Source organism: Gallinula chloropus, assembly GCF_964237585.1.
Source record: "Gallinula chloropus genome assembly, chromosome: 11".
Classification (NCBI taxonomy): Eukaryota; Metazoa; Chordata; class Aves; order Gruiformes; family Rallidae; genus Gallinula; species Gallinula chloropus.
The window spans coordinates 10007123-10022808 of NC_140096.1; the positions used below are offsets into that span (position 1 = coordinate 10007123).

A 15686-nucleotide genomic window follows, 5' to 3' on the forward strand; every position below is an offset into this window, starting at 1 on the left:
GGAAGCAATGGGGGGTCCTGCAAAACACCCACCCGGCCATTCACCAGCAGGAAGGGGCAGCAGCCAACCACGTGCTGCCCTTGGCCCTTTGCTGCAGGAGCCCTGCCCTGGCTCCCAGCCCTGTGGCCGTGCCCAAACTGAACCTGTCCTTCTGCCCTATGGGCAGCACCAGCTCTGGTGGGAGCCTGGGGTGCCCCCCCCACAGCTGGCTGAGGGTGCCAGCCCCAGGGATTCATGGGGGTGTTGGAAAAGCACCAAAGAAATGAATGGGGGGTAGGAGCAGCACCGAATTTGGCTCAGCCCCAGCGCCCATGTCCTGGGACAGGATGGGGCCCGGCATCAGGGCTGGTGGTGCAGGGGCAGGATTTTTGGAAGGGGGGTGGGAGAGGGGTTTGGAGGGGAGCGAGCAGCTGCTGAGGGACACAGGGCTGGGTGAGCCTGGGACTGGCTGCTGCTGGAGCACAGGATAACAGGGTTTTTCTTCTGGCCTAAGCTCTCCGAAAATGCAAAACAAGGGGAAATTATGCCAAACATCCCGCAGAAGGACCCTTGTCCCTAATCGCCACGTGGTTTGGGCAGCCAAAGCCTCGGCACAAGGTGAGCATGACCTGATTTCTTTTTGATCCCTCTTTTCGAGCAGCCAAAGCACCATCTGCCCAAGTGCCGGCGCCTCGTGACACCAGCGGGGCTGGGCACTGCCCACCATGTCCCCTGCTCCCAAGTGATCCCTGTCTCAGCCAGGTGGGAGGTGAGGGTCTCATTTTACCCTAGGGTGGCCTGTCCCTCTGCCTCATGGGCAAAGGGAGGGTGCCAAAGCTGTGGCAGCCCACGGGGCAGCTTCACCCTGTGAGGAGGCAGTGATTTGGGGCATAGGGAAGAGGATGGAGAGGAGATGGCTCCACTGGGAAAGATGAAGACCCTTAGTGATGGAGGAAGGTGTGTTAGGGAGCAGGATGCACAGAGGGGTCTGGGGATGGTGGAGGGACCTGGGGATGGCAGAGGGATAGAGAGAACCAGCTGACCCCCACCCCGCACCCACACAGCCCCGGGGTCCCACCTCTGTCCCTCGTGGGGCGGCTCCCCACGGCCCCCCAAAGCCTGGCTGGGTCCATGACGGGGCTGCCCCGGCTGCCGACCCCCACCCTGCCCTGGCTCACCTGCTGTTCTGGCCGGGGGAGGATCTCAGGAGCGAGCCCCCCCCGGGGAGCGCCGGTGCCCCGCGGGGCCGGGGGCCATGCTGGCGGGGCTGGGGGCCGGACCGCGCCGCTCCCGCTCCTCTCCCGCTCTCCCGCGGCTGGGAGCAAAGTGCCCGGGAGAGGCGAGGCTGGAGGCGGGCGGGGGCGGGAGCCAGCATATCCCTGCCCGCCCCGGGGGCTGCCCGGGGCGTCTGCAGCCCCCCAGCCCCGGGCGTGGGAGCTGCGACCCTCACCCACGGCACCGGGGCGGGCGAGGGGCCGCGGGCGTCCCGGTACCGCCCGCCCCGAGGCGCTGCCCGCCGCGGCCCGACCCTGCGGGGCGGCCCGGGGACACGGGCGGCCACCGCCACCTTGAGGCCACCCCGCGCAGGGTCCTGCCAACGGGGGCACCGGCTGCCGGGGCCGAGCCGGGTTGGGGGATCCCCGTGGGTTTCTTTGAGGGGGGGGTGTCCCCGTGTTTTTCGGGGGGACGTGCGCCCCCGCTGCCCTTAGAGCTGTCCCCGGTCCGAAGTGGCCAGGGGCAGCCCGGGGACTCTGGAGCGATGTCACCGGCAAGAGCCGGTCCGGTCCTGGGACCCCACGCAGAACCCGGGGCACGGGCAGCCTCGGGGGTTGCAGGGTCCGCGGTTGGGCAGGGGGAAGCCCTGGGGCGATGCTCCGGGGGCCCCGGGAGCCGCGGCTCTCCCCACCTGGCATGCCATGCCATGCCATGCCCTGCCCTGCTCCCTCCTCCCCCCGCACAGAACCAGGCGCTGCACGCACCCACCCCCGTGTCCCTGAGGCTTTATTCTGGGTGGGCATAGCAAGGGACATCTCGTAAGGAAAACCGTGTGCTGCAGCCTCAGGGGCGGCTGCTGTAGGAGAATTCCTCTGGGAATGCTGGCTGACCAGGGCTGAGCCTGGGGAGGAGGGAACTGCTGCTGAGTCTGAAGGCACAAGGATGCCTGGAGTTGGGCAGGCTGTGGATGCTGCTGTTGCCTTGCAGGCTGTGAGCCAGCTGCCTGGAGAGGCTGAGCCTCGAGGTCCGAAGTGCCCAGTGGTCCCCACATCCCCGATGGCCTCAATATCTCCTGTGTCCCCTGCCCTTCCTTGCTGGTGGGGCTCAGCACGATTCTTCCACCACTTTGGGGCGGAGACAGGCAGCAAGACCTGGAAAGTGTCCACCCCACTGACCTCCAGAGCCTTTCCTGGCTGCTTGCTGGTGAGACCAGACAGGTAGGGAACACAGCTGATAGGTGACTGGGTGCCTGTCTGCCTGGTCCTCCTGGGCAGCTCTCTGCTTGCCCCAGGAGCTCCACAGAGGTGCTGGGGCAGGGGCAGATGCTCTAGGTGCTGGGTCTGCGGTCGGGTCTTTGTGGCAGGTTCACTGCACTGTCCTCGCTGAGCTTGCCATGGATGAGCCAGGGATGGGTCGGGCTCAGCAGGTCCCTCTCCAGGATATCTCTGCACATGGGGGAACAAGTGCTGGAGGTGTCACTGAGAGGGAGCAGGAGCTCACGTGGCCCCAGGACATCCATGGGGATCTGGGGACTTGATATCTCTGCTGCACCCCCACCCCGAGGCTCACCTCTCCTCCCCCGCAGGGTATGGGGCTCTGGCAGGGATCGGGGGACCACAGGAGCTGTGCTGTGAGGTGCCCCCCTTTCTGAGCTCCAGGGCCTGGGGGTACCTGAAGATCTCTGGGTGGTCCCAGCCACGATCCTGCAGCTCTTCCGCATCCTGCTGCAAGCCAAGGTGGCCCAGGCACCCATCGAGGCCGCGGGACCACTCGCCCCTGCTGCAGGGCCACTGGGGACAGGAAAACAGAGACAGGCGCTAGCAGCGTCACAACAGGGCTGCAAAGTCCCCCCCTTCACGCCCTTACCCCACGGGAGTGGGGCACACTGCTGCCCCTCCACCTTCCCCTGCATCCCTCTGCCTGCGTCATGGTGGCTCCATCAGGCAGAGCAGTGCTATGGGACTGGGACCTCGCGTTTGCTGGTGGTGGCGCTGTGGCCAAAAGCCAGTCCTCTCCCCTCCGCTGAACTCCAGCACCCCGCGGGAACCCCAGTAGTACCTCTGCAGGGTGGCCATGAAGGTGAGCATCTGGCGTGCCCTTCTGCCCCTCCCGGTAGGGCCGGGCCGGTGGCTCCAGGGCGCTGTGGGTCTGGCACAGCAGGGTCTTCTGGCTATCCCCTCCGTGCTCGCGGGACACCCGGTCCAGCTGGCTCAGGCAGGTGGCCATGTGCAGGGCTGTCAGCGAGCAGTCGCCCAGCCCCGGTGGGTCCCTCGCCAGGATGGCTGATTTGGGTCTCTTCTGCCGTCCCACGTCGGGGGGGCTGAGGGGGTACCCATGGAACGGGGTCCCTGGCGCACAGCGGGGCCGGCTGCCCCACCGCTCCTCCTCTGAGGGTGAAGGCACCCGCGTCCCAAGGGGGCTGCGGTGCCGCTGGCCCCCGGACGGGCTCTCCACCTGTTTGTCGGGCGCCTCGCCGGCGCTGGGGGCTGGCACCCATGTGTTGGGGACCCCCTCAAAGATGAAGTAGGCGGGGTTGGTGTAGCTGGCAGCCGGCTCCGGGAGGCTGCGGGGCCGGGTCCTGCAAAGCGTGGTGGGACAGGGCTCAGTGTCACCCCACAGCTGGGGTTTGTGGTGGGGCCAAGCCTGCCTGGGGTACCTGACTTGCTGCGGGTGGGGCCTGGGGCACGTCGGGGTGTCTGCTGCTGGCTTGGCATCCTCCTCCTCGAAGCTGATCCACTCTGTAATGGCACCCAAGTGTGGTCTCAGCACCCCCAGCACCGCGTGGTCCCTGCCCATGGCTGGGGCCCACGGGCACACTCGGACACTCTGCACCGGAGCGGGGCCCGGAGCCCTCGCCCAGCATGATAGGAGAGGGCTGGTGTGCGGCTGCCTTTACCGTAGAGCCTTTCGCGGGTGCTGCGCCTGTCCTTGGGGACACGGACCTTCATCCAGCCACGGATGGAGCCCGTCTCCTCCCCACGGTGGAAGAGGAAGGTCTCGAACTGCTGGGCCATGCTGCCGATCATCGACCTCATTGCGATGCAGCACTCACCTGCGGGCACAGCACACACCTGTGTTAGCCCCCCTGGGCAGTTAGGGGGGGTGGGTGACCCCCCCCCCCCAGGAACGGGGTGGGTGCAGGGGTCCTTTCTGCCAAGCTCCAGCAGGTAGGTGACACCCTGCGTAGCTCTGCAGGGGCTGTGCTTGGCATCCCCCCACACGCACCGTAGGACTCGCAGCTCTCCACACCCTTTACGCTGAGGAGTACGTGCTGGTCCCCCAGGTACTCCAGGTCTGGCAGGATGGGGTTCAGCTGCATGAGGAAAGAGGAGTGCTGGGGGGGGTGTCTCTGTCCTTGGGGGAGGGCAGGAGATGGTGCCAGCCCCCTACACCCCTTGGGGCTCAGGGTGCAGAGCCAGCAGGAGTGATGGGGAAGTGGAGGGATGAAGATGCTCGAGGGCTGTGTACCACAGGCAGATGCTTTGCAGACCAGCCCATCCTGAGGAAGCCAGGGATATCACAGCTCTGGGAGGTGTTCTCCCCACTCCGCTGGGCCTCTGCCGGGAGAGCAGGGGGCACAGCTTCAGCAGGGGCCAGCTCGACCCCCTGGGGCATCCCCCAAGGCACCCCCAGCCCCGCACCTCACCCTCCAGGCAGTAGGAGTGGAACTCAATGTAGCACTTGCTCCGGCTGGCAGTTTTCACGATCACCTCGATGCTCTCCCACTCGATGCAGGCCAGGGGCTCAGGACCGGATCCCGGAGCTGCAGGCAGGTACCGGCAGGTTGGTGGGCACCGGCTGGGTGCCCACAGCCAGGGGTCCCCCCAAGCCAGGCATGGGGGGTGACAGACCCCATCCCCTTACCCTTCTTGGGCACAAACTGCGATGTCACTCCCACCTCGAAGGTGGCGAAGACAGGCGAGTGGTCGCTGCTGACAATGTCATCGGTGCAGCCTGGATGGGAGGAGGGGGCAGCTGGGTGACAGTCCCTGAGCCCTGGGGTCCCAGGGGGTGCTGGCCATCCCACGGTCTCACTCACCGTAGGAGTTACAGACCACGTGGGTCTCCGGGTGTGACTTCCAGAGGATGCGGTCACACCATGAGGGGACGTTGATCCTCACCTAGGAATAGTGGAAGCAGCCGTATTCAGTGCCCACACTGGTCTGGCTTCCCCCAGCCTGGAGAAACCCCCAGCACCCAAGGGAAGTGAGCTTCCCTCCCACCCAGACCCCTTTGGGAAGGGAATGGATTGGTGGAGGCGTGGGGGCTGAGTACCACCACACAGCCCCCTCAGCACCATCCCAGCCCAACATCCCCATTGGTGTCTTGCAGGTCAGTGGAGGATCCAGGAACTCACCCCTGTGGGCTTGAACTTCTGCCACATGTAGCTGTCCCGGGAGCCCCGCTCATACCGGTATGTGGGGGGGAAGGAGATGTCACCCTCACCTGGGAACGGAGACACAGAGGTGGCATGGTGTCAGTGTCCCCTCCTGTCCCCACGGGGTGTCACAGTCCCCACCCAGTACCAATGGCTGGCAGCCTTGCCCCTGCACTCGCATGCTCCCAGGATGTAGAGCCCAGGGTGATGCCCAGGGGAGGCTGGCACAGTGTATGTGAAGGCCCCCTGGGCTTTGGGCACCTCGCACGGGGCTGTACCAGGACAGGGCACAGCTGTGTGCTGGAGGTGACCCCGGAGAGCTCCCTGGGGACTCACGGAATCGCAGGAACACCTTGTTCTTCTCCCGCTCCAGGTTGAGCTGGTCGACAGCCAGGAGGGTGTCAAACTCCTTCTTGGTTACGTGAGCCAGGATGTCCTGCGCCGGGGGAAAGTGAGGCACAGTGAGCCCTGGGTGCCCCCAGGCCTGTGGCTGCACCTGGCTGCTGCCAGCACCCCGCCATGCCCCCTGTGGGGTCCCACCTGCACGTCCATGTCCAGGCGGTAGTTGAGGTCCCCAAACCAGAAGAGGTGGGTGAAGCGCAGGGTGAGGTCGAAGGCGCTGAGCCGCTTGTCACCCAGGACCAGGGAGCGCAGGATGTCACTGTAGTTCTGGTTACGCCTGCCAAGGGGGGAGAGCAGCACCCCGGGGACACCTCAACCCTCCGGACAGGATGGGGATAGGGACAGTGCCACAGCCCCCAGGGCTGCTCCAGCCCCCCTGAGCCCCCCACCTGCCCCAGACCTTCATCACCTGTGGGTCTTCTCACCGCCCGAGGCCAGGTGGCAGTTGATGAAGCCAAAGGAGGTCCCATTGAAGAGGAAGGAGACACCCACAGCTCCCTTGTTCCCTGCAGGGATATGCTGGGCATTGAGCTCTGGAGTAGGGGGCTCCAAGGTCTGGGGATGGACCCCCCCAGGCTGCCCCCCATGCCCCGGGGCGTGCCCCCCACCCCTCCCCATCCCTACCCAGTGTGTTGGCGATCCCTGTTTTCACGCTGGAGGTGTTGACGTGGCTGATGCGCCGCTCGTGCTCGGGCTTCACCAGCACAACCATCTTGATGCTCCAGAGGCACTGCAGGGCGACCTGGGGCCGAGTGGGGGAGGCAGGCAATGAGTCTGCCCACTGCCCCCACCACATCACCCCATGACCAAGCGCGGTGGGGACACAGAAGCAGCAAGGTCAGTGTGAAAGGTGGCTCCTGGGGGGAGGGCACCCCTTGCCTGGGGTCCACCAGGCACAGGAGGTTCCATGGGCTGCTTTGGGGTGGGAGAGACCCCCTGGTTTGGGGTAGGAGCCCTGGGGCAATGGGTGCTGGAAATCAGTCCTGAGACTTCTGGGGGGTGGCTGGAGCCTGCTCAGCACCGGGTGAACCCCCCACCCCTGGCACAGCTGGAGGGGATCCGTTACCACTCGGTAGTCGATGGCCATCAGGGTCTTGAGAGATGCACGGAGGAACTCGACCCACTCGCGGTCGCCCAGGGAGTTCTCCTGGGTGCCGATGACGTAGATGTCGTGGGGGATGCAGGCAGTGGTCTCATCCTGTGTGTGCCCCAAGCCCCTCGAGGTCAGCCAGGACGCAATGGAGCGGGGTGGCGGCGTGCTGCCTGCAGGCAGGGGACAGTGGGTCACTGCGGGGGACAGCATGGGGCTGCCCCCCAAGCACCCTTCCACCCACAGGCTTTGTGTGTCTCCAGGAGCCACCAGGGATGGGAAGCATCCTGCCAGCCCTGTGGTTCACCCACGCTCATCCCAACCGGTACGGGGATTTACTGCTACCACCCGAAGCCCTCCCGGTACCCCAGCTCCTCTGCTTCCCTCTCAGCAGCCGGCTGAGCGGATTGTGGTGGGGCAGGCAAACCCCAGGCTGGGGTCTTCAACCTCCTCCTCCTCTCACAGAAGACCAGCTCAGACCTCAGGTAGCTCTCATCTCCCAAAACCCACCAGGGCTGACGATGAGGTGTGACAGCTTCCCAGGACAACATGATCTCATCCCAGCTCCTTACCCATGTTCCATGTCCCGACGTAGACCGAGATGAGGTCAGGCTCATCCAGGTTGGAGTGCTGGATCTTCATCAGCTGCAGCAGCTGGCAAAAGGCCTCTCTCTTCTGCAGGACAAGATGCATGTCTCAGGACCCCCAAAGAGGAGCTGGGAGACACTGCACCCCAGAAGGTACCAGTGGCCAGGTCAGAGGTACATCAGGCCCAGTAGGAGCTGGCTGCATTGCCACACAATGGATCTGCATCCCTGGGGACACATGTACCCCGCTTACCCGTGCGCTGGAGAAGAGGAAGTCCCTGCTCAGGCTCCTCTGTGGCTCCCGGTCGTACACCAGCCTCACCTTGCTCTGCACGCTCTGGTATTTGATCAGCTGCAGGACTGAACACAGGGTGTGAGGAGGGGCAATGCTGGCACCCCCCCTTCCCACCACGCAGGCCGGCAGGCAGCATGGGATGGGGGCTCAGGGTGTGAGTAGATGCCTGCAGCCTGTCACCCAGGCATCAGGCCTGTGCCAGGGAACCCCCCACAGCTCTGTGGAACCTCATTGGCAGCCAGTGTGTGTGTGGGGAGGGTCAGCAGCCCCTTACTTTTGTCCTGAGGGATAATCTCATCGGGGGACCCGCCGGCCCGCTTGGTGATGGCCACTGTGCCCGACTCCACGTCCACCGTCAGGGTTGCCCGCTGCGACTTGCCCATCTTCACCTGCAGACATGGTTCCTGGGTCAGCCCCTGCCCACACAGCATCACCAGGCCCACGCCATGCCTGCACCCTCACCTCGAAGCTCTGCACGGCCAGGGGCTTGGCAGCCGGTGGGGAGGCTGCGGCCACACTGGGCAGCGCCAGGTTGTGCCTTGACACCGTCTCCTGCAGCGACTTCAGCACCTGACAGAGAGATGGACACTGGTCTGGAGGATGCTGGGATAACTGGGAGCCCTGGGCACTCTGCACCGAGCAGTCTTGCCTCTTGGGGCTGTGCTTTTCGGGGAGTGCACCCACCTTCTTCTCCAGCGAAGAGAGGAGATGGTTGACAGTCGATATCTTGTTGAGGAGCAGCTCAAGGTCTGGATCGCTGGTCAGGAGGCCCTGAGGGGAAGGACAGGTGGGTTTGGGGCAGCGTGGTGGCACAGGCTTCCCCAGCCTGGCACTGCTTTCCCCACAGACCCAGCCACGCAAGGCACCCATGGGTGGCTGGGGGCTGCAGGGTGGGCTGGGGTGGTGGGAAGGCTCACCTGCTCCCTGGCTGGACTGCGAGGGGATGCAGGGGGGTCAAAGACCCTGGCCAGTGTCTCCAGCCCTGCCAGTGTGAAGTCAATCTCGCTGCAGGGAAGATGAGAGGAGCAATGGAGAGTCAGCAGGGACATCTCCTGAGCCTCGGTGGCACTGCTTGGCCACCGTGAAGGGGTTGGGGACAAGGTGGGTGGCCATGCGGGGTGTGTGTCCCCCACCCCGTCCCCATCCTGCTGCTCCTGTGCCACTCGCCTGTGCAGCGCGCGGCAGGCGGTGACGAGCGCGGTGCTGAGGTGACGCAGCTGCGGGTGCCCGTGGCGCAGGGCCTCCAGGTCCAGCTGCACGTGGTGGTTCAGGTACTCTGCCATGAAGCCCATGAAGTCGCTGGCAGGGCTGCAAAGGGGTGTGAGAGCATCTTTGGAAGGTCTCTCCCCACTTCGGGGCACACCCCAGCCCAGCCTGGGGTGGGCAGGGGCACATTACCTGCTGTGGACCTGCTCCTGAAGGCGCTGGTGTAGCTGCTGCGAGATGGGGGTCCGGCCGGCGGTGGGAGTGCTGAGCCAGGCACCCGCCCCGCCTGGGACCCCGCTCACCACGAGCCCGCTGCCCCGGCTGTCCTCCCCATCTGTGGGCAGGGGGACACAGCCAGCTCAGCGGGACCCCTCCCCACCTGCATCCCCAGTGTGGCCCCCCCCCAGCGCCTGCTCCCCGGCTCACCCGAGTCGTCGTCGTCCGCCTGCCTCGCCCGGTGCACGGGGTAGAGCAGGGGGGTCACCAGCCCATTGTTGGGCTGCTGGTAGGCACCGATCAGGTCGGGGAGAGTGCGGAAGCACTTGGCCTGGATGCCCTGGATGGTCTGGGGAGACAGAGAGGGGGTGAGCACTGTCACATTCCCCCCCCCACACACACACCTCGGCCAGCTCTGTGTGCCAAAGTCAAGGGGGTCTGTTCCTCAAGATGTGTCCATGGTGAGTGGTGAGTGCTGGCCACATGTCCAGCCCCAAGGAGAGCTCACACCAGCCCCTTGCTGGGCAGCAGAGCAAGGAGAGGAGTGTGGGGATATCTGCCCTGTGCAGCAGCAGACGGGTACCCTCGGGATGCACTTCTGAGGGGGCTAGAAAGGGGGTCTACAGAGAGTGGGGCACCAGCAGAAATGTGAAGGGACACCGGGGACATGCAAGAGGGTAAGCGAGGCTGAGCTGGTGGCTGAGATAGACGTCATGGGAACAGATGTCGTGAGGACAGATGTTGTGGGGACAGACATCATGGGGACAGACAGACATCATGGGGGCTGGGCCTGTGTGGCCATGGTAGGAAGGGGAGAGACATCATGTTGTGGGGACAGACGTTGTGGGCACAGACATCATGGGGACAGACATTGTGAGGACAGACGGACACCCCAGGGGCTGGGCCTGTGTGGCCACGGTGGGAAGCGGAGAAGAGCCTTTGCGTGCCACCCCAGGCAAGCTGGCAGCAGCCTTGGGGCTGGCGGGGGGGCAGGCAAGGGGTGGCTGCAGCGCACTCACATCCTGCCGGCAGCTCGTGCGAGACGCAAACCGCACGGCTCGCCCCGCTGGCGTGCCGGGACGGGGCTGTGCGGGGGCTGGCGGGGCAGCCCAGCACCCCAGCCTTCTGCACCTGCATCCTGCCCCGCACCGCAGCTCACAGCCGGTGACCTGCCTGGCACGGCGCCCTGCGGCATGGGCTGTGGCACCTGGGCTCTGGGCACCCACCGCTGCACCCACCTGCACGGAGAGCAGCCCCTCATCATCCGGGAGGATGCGGTAGGTGTGGACATGCCTCTGGAACCTGGGAGAGAGCAGACGAGGGTCCCCATCATGCCCCCCGTGACACCGTGGGCATGTGGCAGCATGGGGGGGGGTGTGCCTGGCACCCAGCCCTGATGCAAACATCCCGTGCCCTCTGCAGAGAGAGGAACTGAGTGCTCGCTTCTGGCAATAAAAGCATCACCCTCAGCTCTGTGTCTGCACCCATTTGCAGGGGAGGATGTGACAGCGTGCCCCTGCCTCCAGCCAGCACCCTGACTGCAGCAGCACGGCCATGATGTACGGGGAGCACCCACAGCCCCACGGCTCAGCACGGCACTGTGCTCCCCGTGACCCAAGACACCAAAGTCGTGCTTGCACCACGGCCACCACAGCATCCCTGCCCCTGCCACCACCCTGCCTGGCATCGGCCTGACCTCCACCTGGGATCCCAGCAGGGCTGGGGTGACTCCAGGCTGAACCCTGGCATGCCCCCCATACCCCTCATGCCCCTCAGCACCATGTGTTTGCAATCTGTCCCACACGCTGGGCCAGGCCAGCCCAGAGAAAGTGGGGTGGCATCCTGCCAGTCCCACCAAGGCACCGCCCCGCGCGCTCCCCACTGCAGACGTGTCGTTCGGCTGCAGGAAGGGGTGCAGGATAGCCAGGAAGGGTGCTGGCAGCCCCAGCAGCAATGCTCACAGGGTGCTGTGCATGGGGAAGGGGGGAAGGCAAGGAGGGCCCTGTGGGCAGCAGGGGATGCAGCCCCCCTGAGTCCCGGCATCTGAGATGTTAACAGCAGGCGTCGCGGTCCGGATGTGGCCGTGTTGGGGGTTGGAGAGAGAGAGAGAGGGGATGTTTGTTTTCGCAGAGGGAGGGCGATGCGAGTCAGCCTCTCCCGCTCCTGTGCACCGCGCCAGCCCTGCCGGCAGCTCGAAAGGGCTTGGGGTGTCCCAGATTTTCAGGTTCTCACTTCAACCTCCCCAGTGCAGGGAGAAATGCTGGCCTGCCCACTCCCAAGGACACGGGGGTTTGACCTGGTCTGACTTGGGGATCACCCAAAAAATTCCACCCCCCCCACCCCCCATCCCGTGCCAAAGAGCGCTGGCACCTTGCCAACATCCCGGCTTTTCCGTGAAGCTTTGGCTGTGCTGGGAGCAGTGTGCTCGAAGCCTGGAGCGGGGAGAGGACCAGAGGGACCCCAGCAAGGGACAAGGGAGAGAAGCAGAAGCTGGGCAGGTGACTCACAGGAGACAGAGGGCATATGCCCCAGAGACCGACTCGCTGTCCCGCACCAGGAAGCAGCCGTCCCGCCCAGCCTTGGCCAGCAGCTCCTCCGCCACCACACGGCTGATGTCCCGGTGATACCAGCTGGCTGCCGCCATCCTCTGAAAGAGCAGGGTGCTGGCGGCACTGTGTCCCTGCCCCAGCCCCGCATCAGGGCTCAGCAGCGGGGGCTGGCCATCGGCTGGCCCACGGGGTCAGTCAGGGAAAGGAGAAGGCGTGGGGGGGACCAGCCCCCCAGTACCCAGTGGATGGAGGTCCCGGCGGGCGATGGGGAGCTGCTGAGGTGATGCTCATGGGGACAGGGTGCACTGTGGCCAGGCAGCGTGGCAGGAGCAGAACCGGGTGGGCAGCTGGGGGAGGCTGGGGGTGCGGACACTCCTCATCTCAGGGTGCTCCAGCCTGTGGGATGCACAGGGAGCGAGAGGAGCAGATCAGCCCCTTCCAAGGGGAGGATCACCCCATGGTGCAGCCCCGGGGCCACCATCCCGCCGCAGTGCACAGCGAGGACAGGCCATGCTGGCATCCCCAGGGACCCAGACCTCGCCCGACACACTCACCGTCCCTCGCAGACACGGTGTGGGACTCCTGTGGCTCTTGTGGGGCGCAGGGGCCAGTGAGCTGAGCTTTTTGGGGTGCAGCCAAGCAGGAGCAGAGCTGCGATGCTGCACCAGCCGCCCCGGGCTTCCTCCAGCGGGGCGTGCCCGCAGTCCTGCCCGCCGGACGCTGCCCGTCGGGGTGTCGGCGTGGGGTCAGGCAGCACCCACGGCGATGCCCCCACTCCTCAGCTGCTCCAGCCCGGCCCAGCCGCTCGGTGCCCCGTGCCGCTCGCTCGGCACCAGGGCGGTCGCCGCGTTCTTCCTCCTTCTCTGCGCTCTGCTCTCCTCGCCGCCAGGACCAGCCTCCTCGCTCCTCCTCCTCCTGCTCCAGCCCCGCCATGGGGGGAAGCCTGCGGCCATGCGGGGCCGAGCATGGCAGGGTGAGGGCAGAAGCAGTCCTGGAGCGGGGGTCTGCCTGCACCCCGCTGCTCATCTTCCTTGGGGGTAAGAGGGGATGGGGTTAAGGACCCTGGTGGGGGGACTGCCAGCAGTGTGGGATGGCAGCGAGCCCCTCAACTACGTTTGGGAGGGTGGGCAGTGCCCTTCAGTGCTCCCAGGGACCTTGCTGTTGGCTGCCAGCCTCCCGGAGAAGGAGATGCTGCGGGCACCTGCACAAGCTGGGCACCCGCGATGGCAATCATGGCACCCCGTCTACATGTGCCCCCAGGGTTGGGGGGTCCCAGGAAGGAGTTGTCGGGCAGGGAGGCTTTTCCCAGCGGGATGGGGCTGCAAACTGCAGCATGGTTCCCTCAGCTCCCAGGTGCAGACCTGGAGGGTTCACCCCCATGCACTGTGTAGGTGGCCAAGGGACTGGCAGGGGCTGTGCCAGGGTGCTAATTAGCACCAATTAATTACAGATGAGCAGCAGCCACCATCTGCTGCCTGGGTGCACAGGAGCACCAGGGCTCCTCTGGGGAGAGCCAGGAGGACAGTGGGCTCCTGCCAGCAGAGGATGAGGATGGAGTGCAGTGCCAAGCCATGCTCCTGGCCGCCTGCTGCCCTCGCCTTCACAGCCTGTGCCCTGCAGCCATGAGCCCGTGGCAAAGGGATGCTCATCCCCACCCCTCATCTGCCCAAGCCCGCCAGCACAGACAGGCCAAAAGCCCATGCCAAGGGTTCCGCTGGGGCTCCCAGCCTCAGGAGGAACCTGTGGGGACCACTGAGACGTTGGGCAGCCCACTTGGGTTTGGGCTGGCAGCTCCGTGCCACACAGCAGCGGCTGCATCTCTCACCCCCATGGGAACATGCAGCATTTGGGGTGGGGGAGTGTGTGGTGTCTGGAGACACACCCCCCCCCCCCCCCATCCTGCCAGAGACCTGGTCCCACTGGCCCTGCTCCCTCCTGTTACTTAACAGCGCGGGAATAATTCCCTGGGGCCGCAAAGGCGCCTGGCTTCACATTAATGCCGTCTGCACCGCTTAATCCGGATCAGGGGAGGAAGACCTGGAGCTCTGGGGGGGCTTTGGGAAATCAGCGCTCTGGCTGCCGGCCTTTACGTAAGGCAGCGGTGGTGCCGGGGGCTGAGCCGGGACGTTGCCGGGCGCACCGGCACCCAGGGAGCTCTGCCAGCACCCAGGGAGCTCTGCCAGCTGGATTTTGGAAGGTGGTGTGGGTGCCTTGCTGGGTTCCCCTCAGAGGGGAGACCCCAGAGCAGAGGGTGCAGGAAGCCTTGTGGCCATTCCCCAGGGAGGGAGGAGTCCCCAGGACACTGTCCCTGTGTCGGTGGGAGACAGGGATGAAGCCGGGCACCCACATGCTCCATCAGCCCCAGATCTGACAGCGTCTGTCCATCTGGAAGGGGCTGTTTGGGCTGTGCCACAGCCAGCACTTGGGCCCAGAGGTGCGGTGGGCTGCAGTGGAGCCTTTGGCTATGAATTCAACAGGAAGAAGGAAGAAGCCCTCTCTCATTTCCCTACTATTTATATCACAGCTCTGCATCCTCCAGCTTCCTTCCCCGAGCACAGGAAGGGATGCAGCCTGTCCATCTCACTGCAGGTTTGGGAGTGGACATATCTGCCCCCCTCCACCCCACATGGGGCAAGTTTCCTCTCCTGAATCCACCCAGTTGGGATTAAACTGAGGTCCAGCTGCCCATAATGAAATCCCCATCATCGCTCTGCCCTGCAGACCCTGCAGCCGGGGCCCTTGTGAGTGGGACTGGTCTGGGGGCATCCTTAAGAGCCTAATGAAGAGCTGCAAACACAGAGCTCAGGATTAGGTGCCCTGGGCCACTCCATTGACCCCCCGCCCTGGGCTAGGCAGCAGGTGTCCAGGTGGGTCTGCTGCCTCCCTCCTCCTCCCCCTCTTCCTCCCGCCAGCGGGAAGGTCACAGTTCACGTGTCCCCCTGACCTTGGCAGAAATAGTGCCTGTTAATCTGCAAACTAAGCAGCTCTCCTGTGTGCAGTTAAAGAGATCACAAGTCCTGGCCCCGGGCAACGTGTTCTGACAGCTAAAGCCCTGGGCAGTGGGGCTCCCAGTGCCTCCCAGTGGGTCCCTGGACTGGGGGCACAGGTGGGCTGCATTTGGGAGGGGTTGGTACCCAGGTGATAAAGGTTGTTGAGCTGGCCTGGGGTGCTTGGAGGAGGCTGTTGACAGCTCTGGGATGGAGGTGTGATGGTGAGCAGGGACATCTTGGCTCTGGGGCCTAGGCTGAACCAAGTGAGTGCTCGAGGCAAGGGGTCTGGCTGAGCAAGCAAAGGCTTGGGGGTGCTGGGGATGAGCACAATGGGGGGGGGGGGGGCCTTGCTGGAGCAGTTTGTGAGCTGCCCTAGCCTGTTCCTGGGGTCTGTGCTTCCTCCCTAGGGCCAAACTGTGGGCAGCATCTGTGTGAGCATCCTGCAGCTGTTTCTGTGGGATGGGGGTCCCGTGCAGCAGCTGCTGTGGGGAGCAGTGGTGGGGAGCAGTTAAAAGGCAAACCCACTGTTCTCTTTCAAAGGTTTGCTATTTGCAGCAGCACCCCTTCAATTAATGATGTGCTAATCGGGTCAGGCGAGGCCAGCCCATGGTGTTATGAAATGACATGCGGATGAGTGTGTAGCCCAGCGCTGCTGAGGGATGGGGCAGTGCTGCATCCCACTGCTGAGGGGTGGCTGTTCTGTCCCCACTGCTTTGGGGGGAGCAAAGCCCAGCATGGGAGCTGCTGCTGCAGCCCCAAGCCTCACGTGTGTCTTTGTC

The 15686-nt window shown here is 65.0% G+C and overlaps 1 protein-coding gene across 1 annotated transcript; it reads right to left on the bottom strand.

The window, feature by feature from the left end:
• Positions 1-1977: 1977 nt before the first annotated feature.
• LOC311195582 (phosphatidylinositol 3,4,5-trisphosphate 5-phosphatase 2-like) lies at positions 1978-12012 on the bottom strand (the record flags this gene model as incomplete). The annotated part of the gene is made up of 27 exons (XM_084268986.1): positions 1978-2639; positions 2764-2984; positions 3253-3772; positions 3851-3932; positions 4091-4246; positions 4420-4507; positions 4663-4751; positions 4841-4957; positions 5059-5148; positions 5234-5315; positions 5552-5640; positions 5909-6008; positions 6113-6251; positions 6384-6480; positions 6599-6716; positions 7041-7237; positions 7637-7739; positions 7905-8011; positions 8221-8335; positions 8409-8516; positions 8631-8717; positions 8864-8947; positions 9110-9254; positions 9345-9486; positions 9579-9717; positions 10607-10670; positions 11876-12012. The coding sequence occupies 27 exons, from the start codon at positions 12010-12012 to the stop codon at positions 2522-2524; spliced, it is 3534 nt and encodes a 1177-aa protein (XP_084125112.1). The 3' UTR covers positions 1978-2521.
• Positions 12013-15686: the final 3674 nt, after the last annotated feature.